The 24,590-nt window shown below is 42.1% G+C and overlaps 1 protein-coding gene across 1 annotated transcript in view; it reads left to right on the top strand.

The window, feature by feature from the left end:
* Positions 1 to 24,590, top strand: part of LOC311109401 (5'-AMP-activated protein kinase subunit gamma-2-like) — a 155,563-nt gene that overhangs the window by 89,898 nt on the left and 41,075 nt on the right. Inside the window, exons 5-6 of the mRNA XM_084152263.1 lie at positions 10,525 to 10,576; positions 15,462 to 15,571. Of these exons, the coding sequence (XP_084008389.1) occupies positions 10,525 to 10,576; positions 15,462 to 15,571 (162 nt within the window). The remainder of the gene's footprint in view (positions 1 to 10,524; positions 10,577 to 15,461; positions 15,572 to 24,590) is intronic.

Genomic DNA, 24,590 nt, shown 5'->3' with positions numbered 1-24,590 from the left:
AAAATGGATTAAATAAACGTTTTTCCTCATCAATCTATACACAATAGACCATAATGACAAAGCGAAAACAGGTTTTTAGAAATGTTTGCAAATGTATTAAAAATTAAAAACAGAAATACCTTATTTACATAAGTATTCAGACCCTTTGCTATGAGACTCTAAATTCAGCTCAGGCACATCCTCTTTTCATTGATCATCCTTGAGATGTTTCTACAACTTGATTGGAGTCCACCTGTGGTAAATTCAATTGATTGGACATGATTTGGAAAGGCACTCACCTGTCCATAAATGGTCCCACAGTTAACAGTGCATGTCAGAGCAAAATCCAAGCCATGAGGTCAAAGGAATTGTCCGTAGAGCTCCGAGACAGGATTGTGTCGAGGCAGCATTGAAGGTCCCCAAGAAAAACCTTCCAGAAGGTCAACCATCTCTGCAGCAAAAGGCACGTAAAGGACTCTCAGACCATGAGAAACAAGATTCTCTGGTCTTATGAAACCAATAATGAACTCTTTGGGCTGAATGCTAAGCGTCACGTCTGGAGGAAACCTGGCACCATTCCTACGGTGAAGCATGGTGGCAGCATCATGCTGTGGGGATGTTTTTCAGTGTCAGGGACTGGGAGACAAGTCAGGATTGAGGGAAAGATGAACGGAGCAAAGTACAGAGAGATCCTTGATGAAAACCTGCTCCAGAGCGCTCAGGACCTCAGACTGGGGCGAAGGTTCACCTTCCAACATGACAACGACCCTAAGCAATGCAGGAGTGGCTTTGGGACAAGTCTCTGAATGTCCTTGAGTGGGCCAGCCAGAGCCCGGACTTGAACCCGATCAAACATCTCTGGAGAGACCTGAAAATATCTGTGCAGCGACGCTCCCCATCCATCCTGACAGAGCTTGAGAGGATCTGCAGAGAAGAATGGGAGAAACTCCCCAAATACAGGTGTGCCAAGCTTGTAGCGTCATACCCAAGAAGACTCGAGGCTGTAATCGCTGCCAAAGGTGCTTCAACAAAGTACTGAGTAAAGGGCCTGAATACTTATGTAAATGTCATATTAACGTTTTTTATTTTTTAATAAATATGCTAAGAATTTTTAAAACCTGCTTTTGCTTTGTGTTTATGGTATTGTGTGTAGATTAAAGAAAAAGTAAAGGGGTCTGAATACTTTCTGAGTGCACTGTATGTGCAACTGATAGATACACACACAATTATTCTTGAGTAGTTTTTTGTGTAAATTTTTGTCTTTTGTATATCTGTCTAATGTTTTTTAATGTAAAGTGTAAAGTATTTTTGTCTGTAATATATTTTTCGTTATGTGTCAGACAGGAAGACTAGCTGTTGCCTTATTGTGCATCCCATCTGTGAATGCATTATGGTGGCAAGACCTGGGTAAAATATGGAGGTCAAATACTTTCAAGCTTCAAATCAAATCAAATGTTGTTTGCCACATGCGCCGAATACAACAGGTGTAGACATTACAGTGAAATGCCCTTAACTAACAATGCATTTTTTTAAGAATAAAAAAAAGAAGTGTTAAGTAAAAAAAATAAAAGCAAATAACTAAAGAGCAGCAGTGAAATAAAATAACAGTAGGGAGGCTATATACAGGGGGGTACCGGTGCAGAGTCAATGTGCGGGGGCACCGGCTAATCGAGGTAATTGAGGTAATATGTACATGTGGGTAGAGTTAAAGTGACTATGCATAAATAATAGACAGAGTAGCAGCAGCGTAAAAGAGGGGGATGGGGGGGGGGGGGGGGGCAGTGCAAATAGTAAGGGTAACCATGATTAGCTGTTCAGGAGTCTTATGGCTTGGGGGTAGAAGCTGTTGAGAAGCCTTTTGGACCTAGACTTGGTGCTCCAGTACCGCTTTCCGTGCGGTAGCAGAGAGAACAGTCTATGACTAGGGTGGCTGGAGTCAATTTTGAGGGCCTTCCTCTGACACTGCCTGGTAAAGAGGTCCTGGATGGCAGGAAGCTTGGCCCCAGTGATGTACTGGGCCGTACGCACTACCCTCTGTAGTGCCTTGCGGTCGGAGGCCGAGCAGTTGCCATACCAGGCGGTGATGCAACCACTCAGGATGCTCTTGATGGTGCAGCTGTATAACTTTTTGAGGATCTGAGGACCCATGCCAAATATTTTCAGTCTCCTGAGGGGGAATAGGCTTTGCCGTGCCCTCTTCACAACTGTCTTGGTGTGTTTGGACCATGATAGTTTGTTGGTGATGTGGACACCAAGGAACTTGAAGCTCTCAACCTGTTCCACTACAGCCCGTCAATGAGAATGGGGGGCGTGCTCAGACCTCTTTTTTTCCCCTGTAGTCCACAATAATCTCCTTTGTATTGATCACGTTGAGGGAGAGGTTGTTATCCTGGCACCACATGACCAGGTCTCGGAACCTCCTCCCTATAGGCCGTCTCATCGTTGTTGGTGATCAGGCCTACCACTGTTGTGTCGTCAGCAAACTCAATGATGGTGTTGGAGTCGTGCCTGGCCATGCAGTCATGGGTGAACAGGTAGACTGAGCACGCGCCCCTGTGGGGCCCCCGTATTGAGGATCAGAGTGGCAGATGTGTTGTAACCTACCCTTACCACCTGGGGGCGGCCCGTCAGGAAGTCCAGGATCCAGTTGCAGAGGGAGGTGTTTAGTCCCAGGATCCTTAGCTTAGTGATGAGCTTTGAGGGCACTATGGTGTTGAATGCTGAGCTGTAGTCAATTAACAGCATTCTCACGTAGGTGTTCCTCTTGTCCAGGTGGGAAAGGGCAGTGTGGAGTGCAATAGAGATTGCATCATCTGTGGATCTGTTGGGGCGGTATGCAAATTGGAGTGGCTCTAGTGTTTCTGGGATAAGGGTGTTGATGTGAGCCATGACCAGCGCTTTCAAAGCACTTCGTGGCTACAGACGTGAGTGCTACGGGTCGGTAGTCATTTAGGCAGGTTATCTTAGTGTCCTTGGGCACAGTGACTATGGTGGTCTGCTTGAAATATGTTGGTATTACAGACTCAGTCAGGGACATGTTGAAAATGTCAGTGAAGACACTTGCCAGTTGGTCAGCACATGCTTGGAGTACACGTCCTGGTAATCCGTCTGGCCCTGCGGCCTTGTGAATGTTGACCTGCTTAAAAGTCTTACTCACATCGGCTACGGAGAGCGTGATCACATAGTCATCCGGAAACAGCTGATGCTCTCATGCATGCTTCAGTGTTGTTTGCCTCGAAGCGAGCATAGAAGTGATTTAGCTCGTCTGGTAGGCTTGTGTCACTGGACAGCTCGCGGCTGTGCTTCCTTTTGTAGTCTGTAATAGTTTTCAAGCCCTGCCACATCTGACGAGTGTCAGAGCCGGTGTAGTACGATTCAATCTTAGTCCGGTATTGACTCTTGCCTGTTTGATGGTTCATCGGAGGGCATAGCGGGATTTCTTATAAGCGTCCGAGTTAGAGTCCCGCTCCGTGAAAGCGGCAGCTCTACCCTTTAGCTCAGTGCGGATGTTGCCTGTAATCCATGGCTTCTGGTTGGGGTATGTACGTATGATCACTGTGGGGAAGACATCACCGATGCACTTATTGATGAAGCCAGGGACTGATGTGGTGTACTCCTCAATGCTATCTGAAGAATCCCGGAACATATCCAGTGTGTGCTAGCAAAACAGTCCTGTAGCTTAGCATCTGCATCATCTGACCACTTTTTTATTAACCGAGTCACTGGTGCTTCCTGCTTTCGTTTTTGCTTATAAGCAGGAACCAGGAGGATAGAGTTATGGTCAGATTTGCCAAATGGAGGGCGAGGGAGAGCTTTGTATGCGTCTCTGTGTGTGGAGTAAAGGTGTTCTAGAGTTTTTTTTCCTCTGGTTGCACATTTAACATGCTGGTAGAACGGATTGAAGTTTCCCTGCATTAAAGTCCCCGGCCACTAGGAGCGCTGCCTCTGGATGAGCGTTTTCCTGTTTACTTATGGCCTTATACAGCTCATTGAGTGCAATCTTAATGCCAGCATCGGTTTGTGGTGGTAGATAGACAGCTACGAAAAATATAGATGAAAAGTCTCTTGGTAAATAGTGTGGTCTACAGCTTATCATGAGATACTCTACCTCAGGCGAGCAAAACCTTGAGACTTCCTTAGTATTAGATTTTGTGCACCAACTGGTGTTTTGGATTTGGGCCTTGTCGGGTGTCTGTAGGATATCCTTCGCATTCGGCTCGTTGAAGAAAAAAATCTTTGTCCAATACGAGGTGAGTAATCACTGTCCTGATATCCAGAAGCTCTTTTTGGTCATAAGAGAGGGTTGCAGAAACATTATGTACAGAATAAATTACAAATAACGCGAGAAAACACACATAACAGTACAGTTGGTTAGAGGGCTGTAAAACGTCAGCCATCTTCTCCGGCGCCACTTCTTCATAGCTTGAGCTATCTTGGAATTTGAACCGCCGTCAATGGAAACCTGTAAGCTTCTATATTGGCAGGAAGATGGGGAATGGTTTGGGCAAACCCCCTAAGGAACTGAAAGCAGAGGGCATCCAATACATACAGTCTAGTCCTTAGCTAGGTTAAGACAGGTTAAACCAGAGGTTCTCAACTCTTACCCTACGAGGTCCGGAGCCTGCTGGTTTTCTGTTCTACCTGATAATGAATTGCACACACCTGGTGTCCCAGGTCTAGATCAGTCCCTGATTAGAGGGGAACAATGACAAAATGTAGAACTGGCTTAGAGGTCCAGAGTTGAGTTTGAGGGGTCTAGTCCATAGCAAGGTTAAGACAGGCTCAACTACATACAGTCTAGGACAGGGCTCTCCAACCCTGTTCATGGAGAGCTATCGTCCTGTAGGTTTTCACTCCAACCCTAATCTAGCACACCTGATTCTAATACTTAGCTGGTTGATAAACTGAACCAGGTTAGTTACAACTGGTGTTGGAGCGAAAACCTACAGGAGGGTAGTTCTCCAGGAACAGTGTTGGAGAGCCCTGGTCTAGTCCATAGCAAGGTTAAGACAGGTTAAACCAGGGGTACTCAACTCTCCTGCTGGTTTTCTGTTCTACCTGATAATGAATTGCACCCACCTGGTGTCTCAGGTCTAAATCAGTCCCTGATTAGAGGGGAACAATAAAAAAGGCAGTGGAACTGTCTTAGAGGTCTAGAGTTGAATTTGAGGGGGTTAAACGCTGGTCAATAGTCCTGATCTGATTTGTGCTGCTGTCTCTCTATCTCTCTCTAACACACTTTATTTATTTATTCACTCACCCACCCCTCTCTCTCATCTGTGCTGTTTTCAACTTTGGTCCCTTGAAAAAGTCAGAAAGTCCAAGGGCAAAATTGACTATCGTCGTCTCCCGCTGCAGGGTTTAATGGCTTTACTCAGCAGATGTTAACGGTGAGCCACCATCACTCCTCAGAGGGCTGAAGGCTTTGGTCTCAGAGTGTCACGACTAGTTTATCATCTCAGTTTCCCCCAACGCACACACACACTTGCTACAGCTGTACAATATGACTTCAGAAATGTTTATTCTGGACTGTGTAGTGAAGTCGTTTGTGCTTTGTACAGTTAGGCTAAGCACTGGAGTTGCATGACTCCATAGAAGGCTGAGGCTCAGGAAGGTACAAAGAGCATTCTGTTCATGCTCCAGCAGTTTTAATTGGTTATTTAACTTGAATTAAAATGGTTTTGTCCCCGTGAATTTGCCTCTCAGAAATCCTCAGAAGGGTTTGGTGTCTCTCTGTCTCTGCCAAGTGATGCACTTGTTTTACACAGCTAGTTAGGAGACACTAGCCTGCTCCCAGATCTGTTTGTACTGTCTTGCAAACTTCAATGGTCATTGTCATACTCTTTCAATAGCAGTTGGCAATTTAATGGTGCAAACAGATCTGGGACCAGGCTAGAGAGACACTGGATGACAACCACAATGCTCAACACCTTTTAGAGAACTAACTAACTAACTCTCTCGCTCTCTCTCTACTTCACAGTTTTAATATTACATCGACAGGTCCAGCACCAAAGTTTTGATTGAGCATGGCACATTCTAAAGTGTGAGTCTGAAGAATGTGTGTTGTCATTTGCATACTTGGTTCAGCTTTGCCTTGAAATTAAACAAGAACATGAACAAATAAAACAATGTGAAATGTTGTAAATCATTTCCATATATAGTGTCTTTTGGGGTATTTCCACATTCTTATGATTTGGGTGAAACACTGGAGATGAATATGTACAAGCAAATGACTCATGCTCCACATCCACACCCCTACTCTGAGCTTTTCAAAAATAACTACAAGAGGCATAGATTTGTTTTGATTTAAATGTTTGGTATGTCTAAAGCAGTTATAGTGAATTAAACCCAGTGCTTACTAAATATTCACATCAAAGTTTGACTTCTTATGGCATTAAATGTTGCAGAAATGTGTTTTCCTCTAAAACGGTTCACATGGTTTGTTCCCCAATGAGTTCTGGTGAAGTTGGGGCAGTTTGTTTTGCTCACCAGTGCTTCTGTTTGTCTGCCACGCCCAGTGAGTCATCCCAGAGGAATTTGGTTATGATGGCCTAACCCCCCCCCCCCCCCCCCCCCCTCCTCCAACCCAGATGTTTTGCACATTTCTGCATGCCACCTACTGCACTTCTGCCCAAACCCACCAGACTAATCAGAATCGTCTGGCCATCTATTGTATAATTGTTCAGTCATATATCCAGTGGCGATTTTAGCATGTAAATCTTGGTGGGGCAAACAACATTTTTGGGGGGGGGGATGCATGCCAGCAAAGCCACTACACAACACTAAACTATACATTAATTGCACTATAACGGTGACAAACGGTGCCCACAAACTGTTAGGGCCTACATAAAGCTGTCTCAACATCAGAGTCCCAACACCTTACCACTGCTACACCTGGCTATCAGCGGAGCCTTGTCTGGTAGAGAAACAGTTCATTCAGCCTCATTTACTGCCTTTAAAAAAACATGGCTGACTTGCTTCAACAAATGTGGTTTCTACTGACAATTGAGAAGTACAAACTATGGCATAAGGGGACGACAAGCGGATAAGAGGCAATCCGTAATTTCGATTAAGACAATGAGCGAGCTAGGACGGACGTAGTCAATAACTATTTGTTCAGCACTTTTGAAATGTACAGTGACAGAATTCAGAACATGGGCAGTTCTTACAGTGTTCTCCCTGTACACCAAGTCAGAACCGTAGGATAAATAAAGGGGGCATATGAGCAGACAATATTATATGATTAAATTTCTCTAAAACAGGTTATAGACTACATGTGCACCACCAAGTCAGAACAGTAGGCAAAATTAAGAGGGGAAAATAGACAAAATTATTAGGGCGAAGTAAATGGGCTACTAACAGCTTACTACACAACATACACTTACTATTACTTTCTTAGCTACAGTATACATATCTCCCTGGCATATTACATCATTTATGCAGCAGCATACAAGACATTTTTGGACTCACCTTGTTGTGCTGTGCTCAGTTGAACAGGAAGGTGGTGCAGCGGTCCTTCGTGGGCAATTTCTGTCATCAAACTTTGTTATCAAAGTCTGCAATTTTCTGGATTTATGGTGCTTTCAAGACAACTGGGAACTCTGAAAAAAACAAGGTCGAATCATGATGATTACGTCAGTGATCTTCAGGTCGTAGCTCTAGAAAGAGGCCCGAGTTCCCGACTTACAATTCCGTGTTGGATGACCGTTCAAAACCTATTTTCCCAGTCGGAGCTCGTTTTTTCTTGAGTTCCCAGTTGTCTTGAACTCACTGAAGTCAGATTTTCCAGTTCTGAGTTAACAGTTGTTTAGAGCATGGCAGAAATCATACTGGATTGACAGCATGGTCAATGTTGAATGTTTATCATTTTAAGCTTGGAAAAGAGAACCTTAAACCGAGAATCTGGACCACACACCCACTCCACTGAATAGCAGGCTAGTGATTGCTTTGCAATGCTTGCAGTTAGCCACTGATTCCTTCCAAACCACTCATTGTTGAATTTGCGATTTCCAACTTGTTGACTAATGTTTATGGCCGATGAGCACCGATACATTTTATCTCAAATGTATCTTCATAATTTCTCTTCATATGACAAGGATTAAAAATAATTTGCCAGGAGATTGTGGACTTGATTCATGATGACTGCTAGCTAGGATTTTGAAAGTATGATGTTGACATGATCAGTCCAATCAAAGCTATGGTAGATATAACGTGATTTGATGTCATTTTATCTGTGGCCAATGACCTTGAGCCTTCTTGGATGGGCACTTCTAATGTAACTCTATGGCAGCACCCAAGGTGCTTGAATTTTCGGGCTCTACCCTTAGATTTGGCAGTGACTAGTGTCCCCATGAGTGACAGAACACTGAGCCAATCACGGCGCAACTAGAGAACATTACCAGCCCCTACGCTCAGAAAGCACTGAGCTAAGCTGAAACAAGTCACAAGCATTTCGCTACACTCGCAATAACATCTGCTAACCATGTATATGTGAACAATACATTTGATTTGACTTGAAACAACTGCATTTTGGAGCTGCCTTACTCAAGAAAGCAAAAAAGAGACCATGTTTGTATGGAGGCTTTATTAACTCAATGATTTTTATTTTTTTACATTATTTGCAAACTGATATGTGGCATGTATTAATGCCAAAATAACATAGAAAACAGGCAACCCCAAAAAATGAAGATAAATGTGTATATATTTTTGGGGGTAAAAATGTGGGTCTCAAAATGACAGGTCACCACTGCATACATCCATTCTCTCCTAGCGTTTTTCAGTTTCCTATGATAGCTGCAGACCAAGGGCTGTTCATGTTCATTGGATAAATCGTTTTGGAGCACTCTGTAAAATGTTTAAATATTTTTTGTCTATCTAACATGAACGGTGTGCAACGAGCTCAGATTGTGTTTGAAAAAGTTTGTTCCCATTTGGAGATCAGTGAAGCCATAAGATTGTACTTCCCACAATGCCCTCTGTTGGGTATGCTTGAAGTGAGAGCAATGAGAATGTGTATTCCTGTGTTGTTTTAACAGGGGTTTCACAAAGGATCTACTGCCTGTATGAGTACAGCATGGCGTGTTCACTTGCAGACACAAATCCCTACCTTGCCCTCTGTGTAAACCTTACAAGACATTAAAGAGGTGTGGCTCTTCCAGCTTCTGCATTTGATCACGTATAGACCTAAGAACACATGGTGGTATGCAAACAGCAAAGCTAAAGCTTTTAGCATATGCAAAGAGTTTTGAATGTATGTACAGTAACTGATGGTTATCTAGCCCTGGTTGGCAGTACTCAACACTCCAAATTCATCCATTTAGTATCCACAGTTTTCCAACTTTTAAAAACCTTTTTTAAAAACCTTTTTTTAAGGCTAGGCTACACATTACGAAGCACTATGGTGGTATTTCTGTGGACATATGGGCATGCTATGTAAACTAGTACAATTGAGTGTCCTAATTGTGGATCACAGTTGCTTTGGATTCAACACATGGACCCATATACAGCCTAGTCATCATCATTATAATCATCTGGTGGCAGGACATTTCTTTAAAAAATAATGAAATATTATGGGTAATACAATGACTGGTTGTGAACCAATTGCAGGGGCAAAATAAAATAAGTGTTCCGCACATGACAATAATAACCATCCAATGATCCTTCAGTGTATTTAAATCGATGCACTTTATAGTGTAGCCTATGCATCACTAAAATGCAGAGTATTTCGTTGTTAAACTGATAATCTCCGGAAACATATTTATAATTATTTTGTGGCGTGTGGGTACAGTGTAGCCTGCCTCTCCAAGTAGGCAGTTTCGATTCGATGGATACGCTCAGAGGTTTTTTGGAGTACCGGCGTGACGCAGTTTACAGAGCTTTACAATAGCTTTCATCCCCCAAACACAAAATGTGTAGCTCTTTTAGACCATCCATTAATTTAAAGTTCTCTGAAATATTGCAGGCGAGCACACTATGAGAGCAAACCAAAGAGCACAAACCTGTAGTCCACTGCAATTGCAGCAAATTGGAATGTTCCACTTTTACCTGAAAAGGGGATTAGTATTTCCTTATCATATTTAACGTCTCAAGCTTCGGCAGTCTCGGGTCAGCACGAAAGTACTGGATATAGGCTACCTGAGAACGCTCATCTTTTTACCAACACCGAGCAAGAAAGGAAAGACACGCTGTTATGCGCGAAACGTTTGGACTGTGTTTCTTGTTTAAGTAGCACTGCACAAGTTTCTCAAACCCGGCGACTGTCAAATCAGTAGCAGTTTGGAAGTCTAGTTTCAACGTGGGAAGGCTTCATTGTAGGAGCAGCTACGTTTTCAATTACATTGTATCCACTAGTAGTTAGAAACGGTTACTTTTTTTATACGACCTGGTATTTCAAGCTGAACAGTCAAACTGGCAATAACCGACTGCGCCTCGGTCTCTGCTGCCTTCCTGCCCGCGTTACCTGTGCCGTTTGTGGAGTGAAAGAGGAGAGGTAGCGGAAGAAGGAGTCAGTCGGTCAATTCACTATCCTTTCCTTCTCGTCCACAGGTCGAGGGTTTAGCTGAAGGCATGCTGGAGAAACTTGATCTAGAAGATGAAGGTAAGCCTCTTTGCAAGTTCTTAGACGTGCAAATACATTCATAACCTTTTGCCAGCTGACAAGGTAATGCATCGGCCAACTATTTCTCGGAATTATCTATGATATACTGAACAAATATATAAACGCAACATGTAAAGTGTTGAGCCCATGTTCCATGAGCTGAAATAAACAATCTCAGAAATCTTCCATATGCACAAAAAGCGTATTTCTCGCAAATATTGTAAACAAATGTGTTTACAAACCTTTTAGTGAGCATTCCTCTCCAAGGTAATCCATATCAAGAAGCTAATTAAACCGCATGATCATTACACAGGGGACAATGAAAGGCAATTCTAAAATGTGCAGTTTTGTCACACAACACAATGCCACAGATGTCTCAAGTTTTGAGGGAGCATTCATTTCTTTATCATAAGCCATAATGTTGTTTTAGAGAATTTGGCAGTACTCTCAACCGGCCTCATAACCGCAGACCACGTGTATGGCGTCGTGTGGGAGAGGTTTGCTGATGTCAACGTTGTGAACAGAGTGCCCCATGGTGGGGTTATGGTATGGGCAAGCATAAGCTACTGACAACAAACATGATTACCTTTTATCAATGGCAGTTTGAATGGACAGAGATACTGTGACGAGATCCTGAGGCCCATTGTCGTGCCATTCATCTGCCACTATCAACTCATGTTTCAGCATAATAATGCATGTCGCAAGGATCTGTACACAATTCTTGGAAGCTGAAAATGTCCCTTTTGTTTCCATTGTCTGCATACTCAGACATGTCACCCATTGAGCATGTTTGGGATGCTCTGGATCAAAGTGTACGACAGCGTGTTTCAGTTCCCGCCAATATCCAGCAACTTGGCACAGCCATTGGAGAGGAGTGGGACAACATTCCGCAGGTATCTGTGACCAACAGATGCATATCTGTATTCCCAGTCATGTGAAATCCATAGATTCGGGCCTAATTTATTTATTTCAAATGACTGATTTCCTTTTAATGAACTGTAACTCAGTAAAATATTTGAAATTGTTGTATGTTGCGTTTATATTTTTGTTCAGTGTAGATTTTATGATTTCTATGTAATCAGCCCTAACCTAGAGTTCACCAAGGCAAGTTTAGCCCATTTAATGATTTAATCTTCTCATGGTCAATTGGGCTATCGCTTTAAAATGAGCCTATCTCACCGACATGATGCCTTTAAGTCATATGTCATCTACGCATTTAGTGGTCAATACATTTTCGTCCAGCCCATAGATCATATTCTCTTTATTCTAGTGGTGTAGCCTAATATTAAAACCATATAATGTTAACCTATTTTTTGTGCATGCGTAGGTTACATGTACTGCATTGTGAATATATCAAACGTGGAACCGAGCTATATACCAGCTATGTAGCCCGTCATTATATCCATGTATAGAAGCTTTAGTGGATGGGGAGGGACGTTATTGTGATTATGAAGGGGATTCCGTCCATGTTGGGTGGGGACTAGTTCGCCTTCATCCCTGCTAATCTGTTGGCTGCCTCTCTCCAGCCACAATGTGATGTTCCAGCTTGGCAGCTGTCCCAGATACGGTGCTGCAGCATAGATAGATGGTATTACCACATAAGTCCACTGGATGGCGAGTCATGCCCGTTCTATACAACAGTTCTGAACTATTCTTCCCTACTTAAAAAATCATTGTGTGTTGGGGGTGGAGTTGACAGGTTGCCATAAAGGATATGATTGGATATAAACTACACTTGCTGGGCCCGTTCATAGAGGTGCTGTCTAGTGGTTGATTACCTTTTGGATTGGTAGAACTACATTTCACACTAAACATCTGCGTGCGCCATTTCTGAAAAGAATACGTACATCAAAAAGATGAGAACAATGGCACATTTTATCACATTTCTGTAGATGTGTGGGCAGAATGTTTTCATCTTTTACAGTGACTTTTGCAAAATAAACATGGATGCTGCCTTTAATGAGTGCCAAACTCATTCTCACTCCCAAGTTCTTACTATACCGTTCTAATGGAAATAACCTAGATATGACTCCATAAATGGATCAACATCAGACATGTCGCTTAATCCTATTCATACTGTATGCATTTTTCCTCGCCATGTTGTTTTATAAGTTAACCCACAAATATTAGCCAATGCTCATCCAATAGGCTATGTGTGATAATAGGCAGACAGACTACTGCTACCTCCTTTCCCATGTTGGTAAAATATGAATCATCAAGGCTCTTCTAAAGGACCATTCTACAGTAATTCAATTCTCAGAAAAAACAACATGGCTGATGGCCAGAGTGCCATGCCTGTGCTCAGTGGTAAATCGAAATACTCAGACGCTCAGAGTAGTTTTAATGGGAGATTGTTTGGGCCGCTTATTCGGGGTGTGATCGTGAGGCAATGGCTTTGGGCAGCAGCCACAGCCATGTTGTTAAGGGCTTGGTAAGGGAAGTTGGTATGTCCATTGCGCACTCTATTAAAATCTCTGATACCCTTACCTACTGTTTAGGTTTTAAGGTTTTATAGATAAGGCAGACGTATTTGTGTTGATAACAGAATACACATCTGCTTTATTGAAGGACTATTCTGGCTGCAGTAGGGTTGTGTACATCTCATTCCACTCAGGTTTGTAAGGCACTCTGCTGCTGCTCTGCATAGCAAGGAAGCAAAGTCTAAAATAGTTATTATAGGATAGTTGGGTCAGAACATCTAGGACAAAGCAGATGGAAGATATTATGTATTTATTTATTTATTTTATTTATTATTATTATGCAATTTGATTAATTTCAAGTGTCACAATGTCCATCGACAAAGTTGATTTACGTCCCTTTTTAAGCATTTGCTGTTTAGCAATGCTACATGCGGCATCAGGCTCGGATACCCAGGTTATGATATGTATGTACCTGGGCTGTGACCATCGACTGAGGTGTCGACACAGCCCTCTCACCCGTCATCGGAACTGACGGGGCTAAAGCCATGGGAGGGGAGCTGTCAGTGTTACGCATTGACCTGATGCAGCGACACAGACTGAGAGCTGCAACCAGACACAGGTGTACAGACCGCACAGTACTAAGATGGCAGCATCGGTACAAATCACAGCCAGAATGTCTGGCAACGTCCAGACGATGTAGGCCAAATAGTCTAGACTACTTAAGGATATATTTTGGTGTGGGGAGCATGGTTGCTCCTTCCAACCACAGAACAAACAACTGCTCTGTTTTGAGAGCTTAACAAAAGGCTGTTTAGTGTATCCGTATTGGTACGGTGAGAATTAGCATGGAGATTATGAGTTTGAATAGTCAGCGATTGAGACACTTCCGCTTTCTTAGTTAATTGAATATACCTTTTAAATTCAAGTCCTTTGAGGAGAAAGGTGATATCCGACACCAAGGATATCTCACACAATGATGTGGTGGTTTTGAGAGATCATATTTTGTAGCTATATGAAAATGCCCGGGACTACTTTTTCCCCATGTATACTGAACAAAAATATAACAACAATTTCAAAGATTTTGCTGAGTTACAGTTCATATAAGGAAATTAGTCATTTGAAATAAATTCATTAGGCCCTAATCTATGGATTTCACATGACAGGGCAGGGGCGCAGCAATGGGTGGGAGACATTGCCCACCCACTTGGGAGACATTGCCCACCCACTGGGGAGCAAGGCCCAGCCAATCAGAATTAGTTCTTCCCCCAGACAGAAATACTCCTCAGTTTCATCAGCTGTCTGGGTGGCTGGTCTCAGACGATCCTGCAGGTGAAGAAGCCGGATATCGACGTCATGGGCTGGCGTGGTTACACGTGGTCTGCGGTTGTGAGGCCGGTTGGACGTACTGCCAAATTTTCGAAAACGGCGTTGGAGGCGGCTTATGGTAGAGATTAATATTAAATTCTCTGGCAACAGCCCTGGTGGACAGTCAGCATGCCAATTTCACACTCTCAGAACATGAGACATCTGTGGCGTTGTGACACAACTGCACATTTTAGAGTGGCCTTTTATTGTCCCCAGCACCTGTGTAATGATCATGCTGTTTAATCAACTTCTTGATATGCCACACCTGTCAGGTGGATGGATTATCTTGGCAAAGGAGAGATGCTTACTGAAAGGGAACAAACTGAAAAAATATCTGATGCTTATCTCCCTCACTAAATTTAAGCATCAGTTGTCAGCAGCTTTACCGATCACTGCACCTGTACACAGCCCATCTTTAATTAGCCCACCCAACTACCTCATCCCCATATTGTTATTTACATTGTTATTTATTTTGCTCATTTGCACCCCAGTATCTCTATTTGCACATCATCTTCTGCACATCTATCACTCCAGTGTTAATACTAAATTGTAATTATTTTGCACTATGGCCTATTTATTGCTTTATCTCCATAACTTACTACATTTGCACACACTGTATATATATTTTTTATATTGTGTGATAGACTGTACGTTTTGTTTATTCCATATGTAACTCTGCGTTGTTGTTTTTATCACTCTGCTTTGCTTTATCTTGGCCAGGTCGCAGTTGTAAATGAGAACTTGTTCTCAACTGGCTTACCTGGTTAAATAAAGGTGAAATTAAAAATAAATAAAATAAACAAATGTGTGCACAAAATTTGAGAGAAATTAACTTTCTGTGCCTATGGGACATTTCTGGGGTCTTATTTCAGCTCATGAAACATGGGACCAACACTTTACGTCTTGTGTTTTGTTCAGAATACTATGTCTTCCTCAAAGAGAATATGGCACTGAGACGTGCATAGGGCAATCCCTTTGACCTTCTCATTACTGGTCAAAGCACAGGGCATAAGGATTCCCATTGTTGTATGACTATTCCTGTTTTGGATACTTCATGAATGTTTTCCAGTACGATAATATAATATGTGCTTTACTTTCAGCTGTTGAAGAATCCGAAAGTGATATCTACATGCGCTTTATGAAGTCGCACAAGTGCTATGACATTGTTCCTACCAGCTCCAAGCTCGTGGTTTTTGACACTACTCTGCAAGTAAGTGTTCCGTCTATTGAACATCTCCTACTGTATAAAGACGTCTGACACAAGAAGTCACACAACGTTGTGCTGTAGTCCCCACTAACATAATGTTCCATCTACACAAGTGGTCAATAGGAAACGTATGTGTCCGTTGTTTTATCGACTGCAGTAACTTCAAACGCAATTGTGTCATGGCTTTAACCATGATACTATGTCTCTGGTTACTAATTGATCTAAATTCTGTTATGGCCTTGGTTTGGAAAGTTGTACAAATGTCTCTATGCAGTTTTTAACTGCTGCACAAACATGAGCTGGTTACTTTGTATTTTATTGTTATTATTTATTTTTGTATATTAAAACATGAGCTGGAGACTTACTACTATAGCCAGAATAGACTATTATGATATCCGCTCTTTAAAAGTCTCTGTTTCAGTTCCTCTCTCTTGAAGCTTGTCACACTTTAAAACCAATTGTAATCCCTCCCACTGTCCTGTCTTCACAAAAAAATGCTTTTGTTTGACCTTGTGACTCGATAGGCCTTTGCAATTAAAAAGCTCAATTTTTATCCGGGGAAGAGTGTTATCTCTGATCCACCATGTCTCTCAGGGGTCTCAACCCGCCATGGTTAGGGACACGCAACACTTCAGTCTACACCAAATAAACATACAAAAAATCAACACCCAACTACAACCAGTGAAAACAAGGAGCAGTTAGAAGGCTTTAATAATACAGCTGCAGTCACAACAATACTGAAGAATTAACAACACTTCAGTCAAATAGCTTGAAACAGTTCTTTTTTAACCCTTTACACTCGTGGGAATTGGCCTATTGTCACGCCCTGGCTCTGGGGACTCTTTAATGTTGAGCCAGGGTGTTAGTTTTTATGTTGTAGTTTCTATGTGTTTATTCTAGATCGTTTAGATCTATGTTGGCCAGGGTGGTTCCCGATCAGAGGCAGCTGTTGCTCGTTGTCTCTGATTGGGAACCATACTTAGGCAGCCTGTTTGGCACAGTTAATTGTGGGATCTTGATCTGTATAGGTTTGTGTTGGTGAACCTTTAGACTTCACGTATCGTTTTGTTGTTTTGTTCATGTTGTTAAAGTACTCATTAAAAGATGTACGCCTATCATGCTGCGCCTTGGTCCGGTTCCTATAACGATCGTGACAACTATATGGTTAGGGTTAAATTGAAATGTTTCTTACAGAAGAAATATGAAAAGCATATGCATGGCAGCAATTGAAATCAATCAAATGTATTTATAAAGCCCTCTTTTCATCAGCAGATGTCACAAAGTGCTATACAAAAACCCAGCCTAAAACCCCAAACAGCAAGCAATGCAGATGTAGAGGTTATGGGAAAATTATTAGACCAAAGTTGAGGACACAACAGTTCATCTGACACAAGACTGAATCCAAACATTACACTGGTGATTTTTCACTGCATTTGTTGATTTAAAGAAATCTGTAAATTCTCTGGAAACATTCAGTGACATAAGAATATTCCTGGAAGATGTGGGGTAGGTGCAACATAAGACAAAAACATGACAAGGGTTTGAGTGAGAGGACTAACTGGTGTTTCCAAGTGGCCACACACCTCTCCAAAGTGTGTACAGTTCCGAAGTAATTTCAGTGCACTTTTGACAAAGAAGATTCTTCAACTATAAGGTGCTTTTTTTTTAAGCTCTCCTAGCTGTGCTGTTGAGGAAATAGAGCACAACCCTGCATCCCGGCCATCACACAATTACTGTTGTTGTTTACGCAATCCAAAAATGGCCCATTTTATAAATCGCAATCTGTGTCAGGTGGGCATCATTTGCAGTGTTTCCCCTATATTAATTTACGGCGCGCCAAGCTAAATCGTTGCTGTCACTCCAGAAAATACATTATTTTAAATTAAAACTTTAAAAAAATAATGTTCGGATGGTATAACTTTTAAATGTCAACTTAAAAGTCTAAAACCAGATATAAATGTATGTAGAAAATATAATGGATCTATATACAGTACCAGTCAAAAGTTTGGACACACCTACTCATTCCAGGGTTTTAAGTTAATTTGACTATTTTCTACATTGTAGAATAATAGTGAAGACATCAAAACTATGAAATAACACATATGGAATCATGTAGTAACCAAAGAAAAAGTGTTAAACAAATCAAAATATATTTTATATTTGAGATTCTTCAAAGTAGCCACCCTTTGCTTTGATGACAACTTCGCACTTTCTTGGCATTCTCTCAACCAGCTTCATGAAGTAGTAACATGGAATGCATTTCAGCAGGATAGAATAGTAGCCTCTGGTAAGACAAGGGGTGGCGGTCTATGTATATTTGTAAACAAAAGCTGGTGCACGATATCTAAGAAAGTCTCAAGGTTTTGATCGCCTGAGGTAGAGTATCTCACGATAAGCTGTAGACCACACTATCTACCAAGAGAGTTTATCTATATTCTTTGTAGCTGTCTATTTACCGCCACAAACCGATGCTGGCACTAAGACCGCTAACAATGAACTGTATATGGCCATAAGCAAACAGGAAAACGCTTATCCAGAGGCAGCACTCCTAGTGGCCGGGGACTTTAATGCAGGGAAACTTCAATCCGTTCTACCTCATTTCTACCAGCATGTTAAATGTGCAACCAGAGTGAAAAAAACTCTACACCACCTTTACACAACACACAGAGATGCGTACAAAGCTCACCCTCGCCCCCCATTTGGCAAATCTGACCATAATTATATCCTCCTGCTTACAAGCAAAAACTAAAGCAGGAAGCACCAGTGACTCGGTCAATAAAAAAGTGGGCAGATGAAGCAGATGCTAAGCTACAGGACTGTTTTGCTAGCACAGACTGGAATATTTTTCTACCACTGATGATAAATAACCTAGCTATGGCAGCTATTAGTCTACTATAGTGCAAGTATGTTTGGTTGGTTGCTGTCTCGCCCTGCTCCCTGTGTGACTCGCCTGTTAGAGCGGCACCTCTCTCTCCATCCTCTCACGCATTATCAGCTCCGGTTAATAAAGTAGCTTAACAAAATACTTTTCTGCTGCTTCCCTTACTCGGATCGGACCGGGTCTGGATTGGACCAGGTCTGTACAGAACGGGTCTAGTTGTCCTCGGGTCCGATCCGAACAGGTCTCTATATTAAAAAAATTAATGTATGCATATCGGGTCCGGGTTGGAAAGCCCCAGGTCCATATCGGAACGGGTCCAACTTTTTGGACCCGGGAATACCTCTATCCCCAGGAAATATTACTTCTTATTTAGTGTAAAATGTGGATTCCAAACTGCTTTAAACACAAGGGCAGGTGCCCTTTACCTTAAATATATTACATTTACATTTACGTCATTTAGCAGACGCTCTTATCCAGAGCGACTTACAAATTGGTGCATTCAATTTATGATAGCCAGTGGGACAACGACTTTTTTTTATGGGGTGGGTAGAAGGATTACTTTTATACTATTTCAGGTATTCCTTCAAGAGGTAGGGTTTCAAGTGTCTCCGGAAGGTGGTCAGTGACTCCGCTGTCCTGGTGTCATGGGGGAGCTTGTTCCACCATTGATGAACGTAGTGCCCTCGTTGTGGTGGATGAACGTAGTGCCCTCGTTTGGGTGTAGGGTTTGATCAGAGCCTGAAGGTAAGGAGGTGCCGTTCCCCTCACAGCTCCGTAGGCAAGCACCATGGTCTTGTAGTAGATGCGAGCCTCAACTGGAAGCCAGTGGAGTGTGCGGAGGAGCGGGGTGACATGAGAGAACTTGGGAAGGTTGAACACCAGACGGGCTGCAGCGTTCTGGATAAGTTGTAGGGGTTTAATGGCACAGGCAGGGAGCCCAGCCAACAGCGAGTTGCAGTAATGCAGGCGGGAGATGACAAGTGCCTGGATTAGGACCTGTGCCGCTTTCTGTGTAAGGTAGGGTCGTATTCTGCGAATGTTGTAGAGCATGAACCTGCAGGATTGGGACACCGCTTTGATGTTAGCGGAGAACTACAGGGTGTTTTCATTATTGTAGTGTCTTAGTTAAATTCTCTCTCCTCCTAATGTTTTTTTGTTCATGATTCTTGTATTTATTATTTTATATAAGATTTTCTGTGTCCCTGATATCACTTTCCACCCTGAATGTGGTGTCATTGTAGGAAGTGTCATAATTTTTTAGGTGGGAAAAAAAAGTGCAACGCTAAATAAATATAAACACTATTTTATCTATTTTTCCATGTTAGTCTGTATGTCCCACTCATAAATGTCTACCCTGTTACCCTAAATTAGAGAAAATTAACTAAATTTCAAAATCTTAATAGGTCAATCATTCTCACTCACAGAGCTATGGCTAGTTTTAGGCTTCAAATATCCACCCTTTTAGGATTATGCACCAAACAATTCACTCCCTGAGCTTGACTAATGTTTTTCTGAAAGTCAAACGTCATTTTTCTGATAGAATATTAAAACAAATGTAAAGCTCCAAAAGGCACCGGATTGTAGGAATGACTGTCATGCATTCAGGTGCGTGTTCCGTGGCAAATGTTCTTCACAATAGACAAACGGCTCATTCTGTTCAGAACATCCCAGGGTATGACACTTTGTCATCTTGGAACTGTACATCAAACATGGTGATCATCAACGTTGACACTGTGTATGACATGAGTTTTATGATATGGAAATGTGGCTTGTATGACATCAAAGCAGTATTTATTATTATCCTCAGAATTTACAACATTTCCCTCACTCAGAAAACAAAAAAGTTGGAAAAGTTGCTCACTTAGCGGGAGGGATGGGGGCAACTTCTTGTCACGTGCGGTGTTCAATTTCAGAATGTCTGTCAGTCAAAACCCATACAGAGCTGCGAAGCGGAGAGCCTGAGCTCTGACATCATGTGTAGCATGTTACTGTACAGCCACTGCGTTCCAATTTAGGCATTTATCAGTGCTCAAATCTGCCATTTTCAACCCTTATACGGGTACGAGTGTAAAGGGTTAAACCAAACCACAACTACTACAGTAGACCATGACCTTTGATCAGTGCACCAGTCACAATGATGCAATAAATATGTTTGTCTAATACACCCAGCCCAGTGTCAACATCACAGTTCAATGAAAGAGCGCAACTAGACTTTATTTTTGTAAACTTTTTTTATTTCATTTTACTTTCATACAGTTGTGATATAATTTCTGAAAACCCTTCTGTTGTTTACAGCCAAATGAACTGTAAATCTGTTATTTAATATTAGTTGGTGAAGAGTAGAAACCCACTGAAGGTGTTGTAGTTTCCAGAATCTTCGTAGACTCTCCTGTTAGCGTAGAGCTTGGCGTAGACATTGTCTCCCACCTCCAGCTGCACTATGGCAGCGTTGCTGGCGGAATCTTCATGACTTCCTGACCCGACGTCCCATGTGGACACGAGCTTCTCATCGTTCTTCATCAAAGACACAACAGCGTTGGGGCTTCCATTGTAGAACATGGTGTAGCGGAAATAGTACACTCCTCTGACCATGGCTGTGAAGACGCCTGTAGCAGGGTTGTATCCACTGCCGAAGTTGGAGAAGACTCTTTTGTACTGCAAGGGTATGTCAGTGGTGAAGGGTCCGATGTAACCAGAACCAGATGTTCTTAGAGCTGCGGAGAAGGCCACCTTTGGCTGACCAGCGGCTATGTCCTTCTTTAATATCTTCAGTTCTTCTTCTTGAGCTTTGTTCGCACGCTTCAGTTCGTCCACCTGGCTCTCGCTGACTTGTAGCCTGGTCGCCACAGCTCCTAGTTTCTGGTCCATGGTTTCCAGTTTCTCCTTCAGCGCAGTCAGCTCTCTGATAAACGAGCAGGTGTCAAGCTGACAGTAAGATAAACTGGTCCCCTCACCTTGTGCCCCAGACAGTGTGAGGCACAGAGACAGCATTAGTAGGACAACAACTCCCTTCATTCTTAAAACCTTTTCTTGTCAAGACCGGTCAGTTTTGCATAGGCTTTTAGCTTGCGTTTTTCTCTTTATATTTCAGCTGGTAGTCTTCAGGAACTATGTGCAGTCAGAGGGGGATTTTTCTCTTGTATAGGTAGGGAGGGTCCTTGACATGTGGATGAGGAAACTAAGATCAAGGTCGTCCCTCCCCTTTACTGGAATATACTTTAATTCATGTTAGAGAAGGGGTCAGTCCAAGGTCCAGAATTTGCACAATTGTTTATTTTTCTTATCTATGGAAACTTTGAATTCATTTTGTTATTTTTCAGCAGGACTTTATTAGGATATATATATTTATATTTTTTTTATATAACTTTACTTAATATATAGTCCACTTTAACATGTGGATGAGGAAACTTTGATAGGAAAATAGGTTGTCCCTCCCCTTAACCTTTTACCGCTTAAACGGGTCGGACGGCAGAGTGAAGGAAAAGCAGCCAACAAGTGCTCCGCATATGTGGTAACTGTTGGAAAAGCATTACAGGTGAAGCTGGTTGAGAGAATGCCAAGAGTGTACAAAGCTGTCTAGGCAAAGGTTGGCTACTTTGAAGAATCTCTAATACAAAATATATTTTGATTTGTTTAACACTTTTTTGGTTACCACATGATTCCATATGTATTATTTCATAGTTTTGATATCTTCACTATTATTGTACAATGTAGAAAATATCAAAAATAAACCCTTGAATGAGTAGGTGTCCAAACTTTTGACTGGTACTGTATTCTATATATATATATATATAACACACACATACTCGTCCTAATACTTACAGTGGGGAAAAAACGTATTTAGTCAGCCACCAATTGTGCAAGTTCTCCCACTTAAAAAGATGAGAGAGGCCTGTAATTTTCATCATAGGTACACGTCAACTATGACAGACAAAATGAGGAAAAAAAATCCAGAAAATCACATTGTAGGATTTTTTATGAATTTATTTGCAAAATATGGTGGAAAATAAGTATTTGGTCAATAACAAAAGTTTCTCAATAATTTGTTATATACCCTTTGTTGGCAATGACACAGGTCAAATGTTTTCTGTAAGTCTTCACAAGGTTTTCACACACTGTTGCTGGTATTTTGGCCCATTCCTCCATGCAGATCTCCTCTAGAGCAGTGATGTTTTGGGGCAGTCGCTGGGCAACACAGACTTTCAACTCCCTCCAAAGATTTTCTATGGGGTTGAGATCTGGAGACTGGCTAGGCCATTCCAGGACCTTGAAATGCTTCTTACGAAGCCACTCCTTCGTTGCCCGGGCGGTGTGTTTGGGATCATTGTCATACTGAAAGACCCAGCCACGTTTCATCTTCAATGCCCTTGCTGATGGAAGGAGGTTTTCACTCAAAATCTCACGATACATGGCCCCATTCATTCTTTCCTTTACACGGATCAGTCGTCCTGGTCCCTTTGCAGAAAAACAGCCCCAAAGCATGATGTTTCCACCCCCATACTTCACAGTAGGTATGGTGTTCTTTGGATGCAACTCAGCATTCTTTGTCCTCCAAACACGACGAGTTGAGTTTTTACCAAAAAGTTCTATTTTGGTTTCATCTGACCATATGACATTCTCCCAATCCTTTTCTGGATCATCCAAATGCACTCTAGCATGGGCCTGGACATGTACTGGCTTAAGCAGGGGGACACGTCTGGCACTGCAGGATTTAAGTACCTGGCGGCGTAGTGTGTTACTGATGGTAGGCTTTGTTACTTTGGTCCCAGCTCTCTGCAGGTCATTCACTAGGTCCCCCCGTGTGGTTCTGGGATTTTTGCTCACCGGGATTGTGATCATTTTGACCCCACGGGGTGAGATCTTGCGTGGAGCCCCAGATCGAGGGAGATTATCAGTGGTCTTGTATGCCTTCCATTTCCTAATAATTGCTCCCACAGTTGATTACTTCAAACCAAGCTGCTTACCTATTGCAGATTCAGTCTTCCCAGCCTGGTGCAGGTCTACAATTTTGTTTCTGGTGTCCTTTGACAGCTCTTTGGTCTTGGCCATAGTGGAGTTTGGAGTGTGACTGTTTGAGGTTGTGGACAGGTGTCTTTTATACTGATAACAAGTTCAAACAGGTGCCATTAATACAGGTAACGAGTGGAGGACAGAGGAGCCTCTTAAAGAAGAAGTTACAGGTCTGTGAGAGCCAGAAATCTTGCTTGTTTGTAGGTGACCAAATACTTATTTTCCACCATAATTTGCAAAAAAATTCATTAAAAATCCTACAATGGGATTTTCTGGAATTTTTTCCCTCAATTTGTCTGACATAGTTGACGTGTACCTATGATGAAAATGACAGGCCTCTCTCATCTTTTTAAGTGGGAGAACTTGCACAATTGGTGGCTGACTAAATACTTTTTTTCCCCACTGTATATATTTCTTTATTCAATTTTTTTACTTTAGATTTGTGTGTATTGTTGTGAATTGTTAGATGTTACTGCACTGTTGGAGCAAGGAACACAAGCATTTTGCTACACCCTTAATAACATCTGCTAAATATGTGTATGCGACCAATACGTTTTGATTTGCTGCCCGATGTGGAAATTTTCCCAGATATTGAAAGCCGTTCAGCATGTACAATTACACACGCTCTCACTGTGTAGCCTACTCCAAGTAGGCCGGAGTAGACTGATACGAATGCTTTGATTAGGTAGACTGATAAAGGGTACATACCATTTTAAGATTATAATTAGAATGGATCAATACAATAGAATGGCCCACCTTGTTCTTCAAACACATTTGGTGATTACATAATTATGCATCGTTTGCTTCCCCTCGCTCATCAACTCATCCATTCTCCCCCTTTCTCCCCATCATACTCTACTTACTTTATTTAATCTTATGTGGGAAATTAGTTTAAGTTTCGAGACAATTATCGGGGTGATTATCAGCTGAGCGCTGCACTTTCAACTGTCTGAAGAAGGATCAGAGCTGGCCCTACTGTTGTGAGGAAGAGGGGCAATGGGGGCAAAACCATAAAAACAAATGACATGCACTCCTAAAACTGGTTATAACTCCAGTTCTGTTTGTGATATTAAGATTCTGACATAGTGTGTTATGTAGACTTATTTAGAAAAAGTCAAGGACGGAGGGGGG

The sequence above is a fragment of the Coregonus lavaretus genome (assembly GCF_964263955.1).
Source record: "Coregonus lavaretus genome assembly, chromosome: 34".
NCBI lineage: Eukaryota > Metazoa > Chordata > Actinopteri > Salmoniformes > Salmonidae > Coregonus > Coregonus lavaretus.
This window is presented reverse-complemented; position numbering and strand designations above follow the sequence as displayed.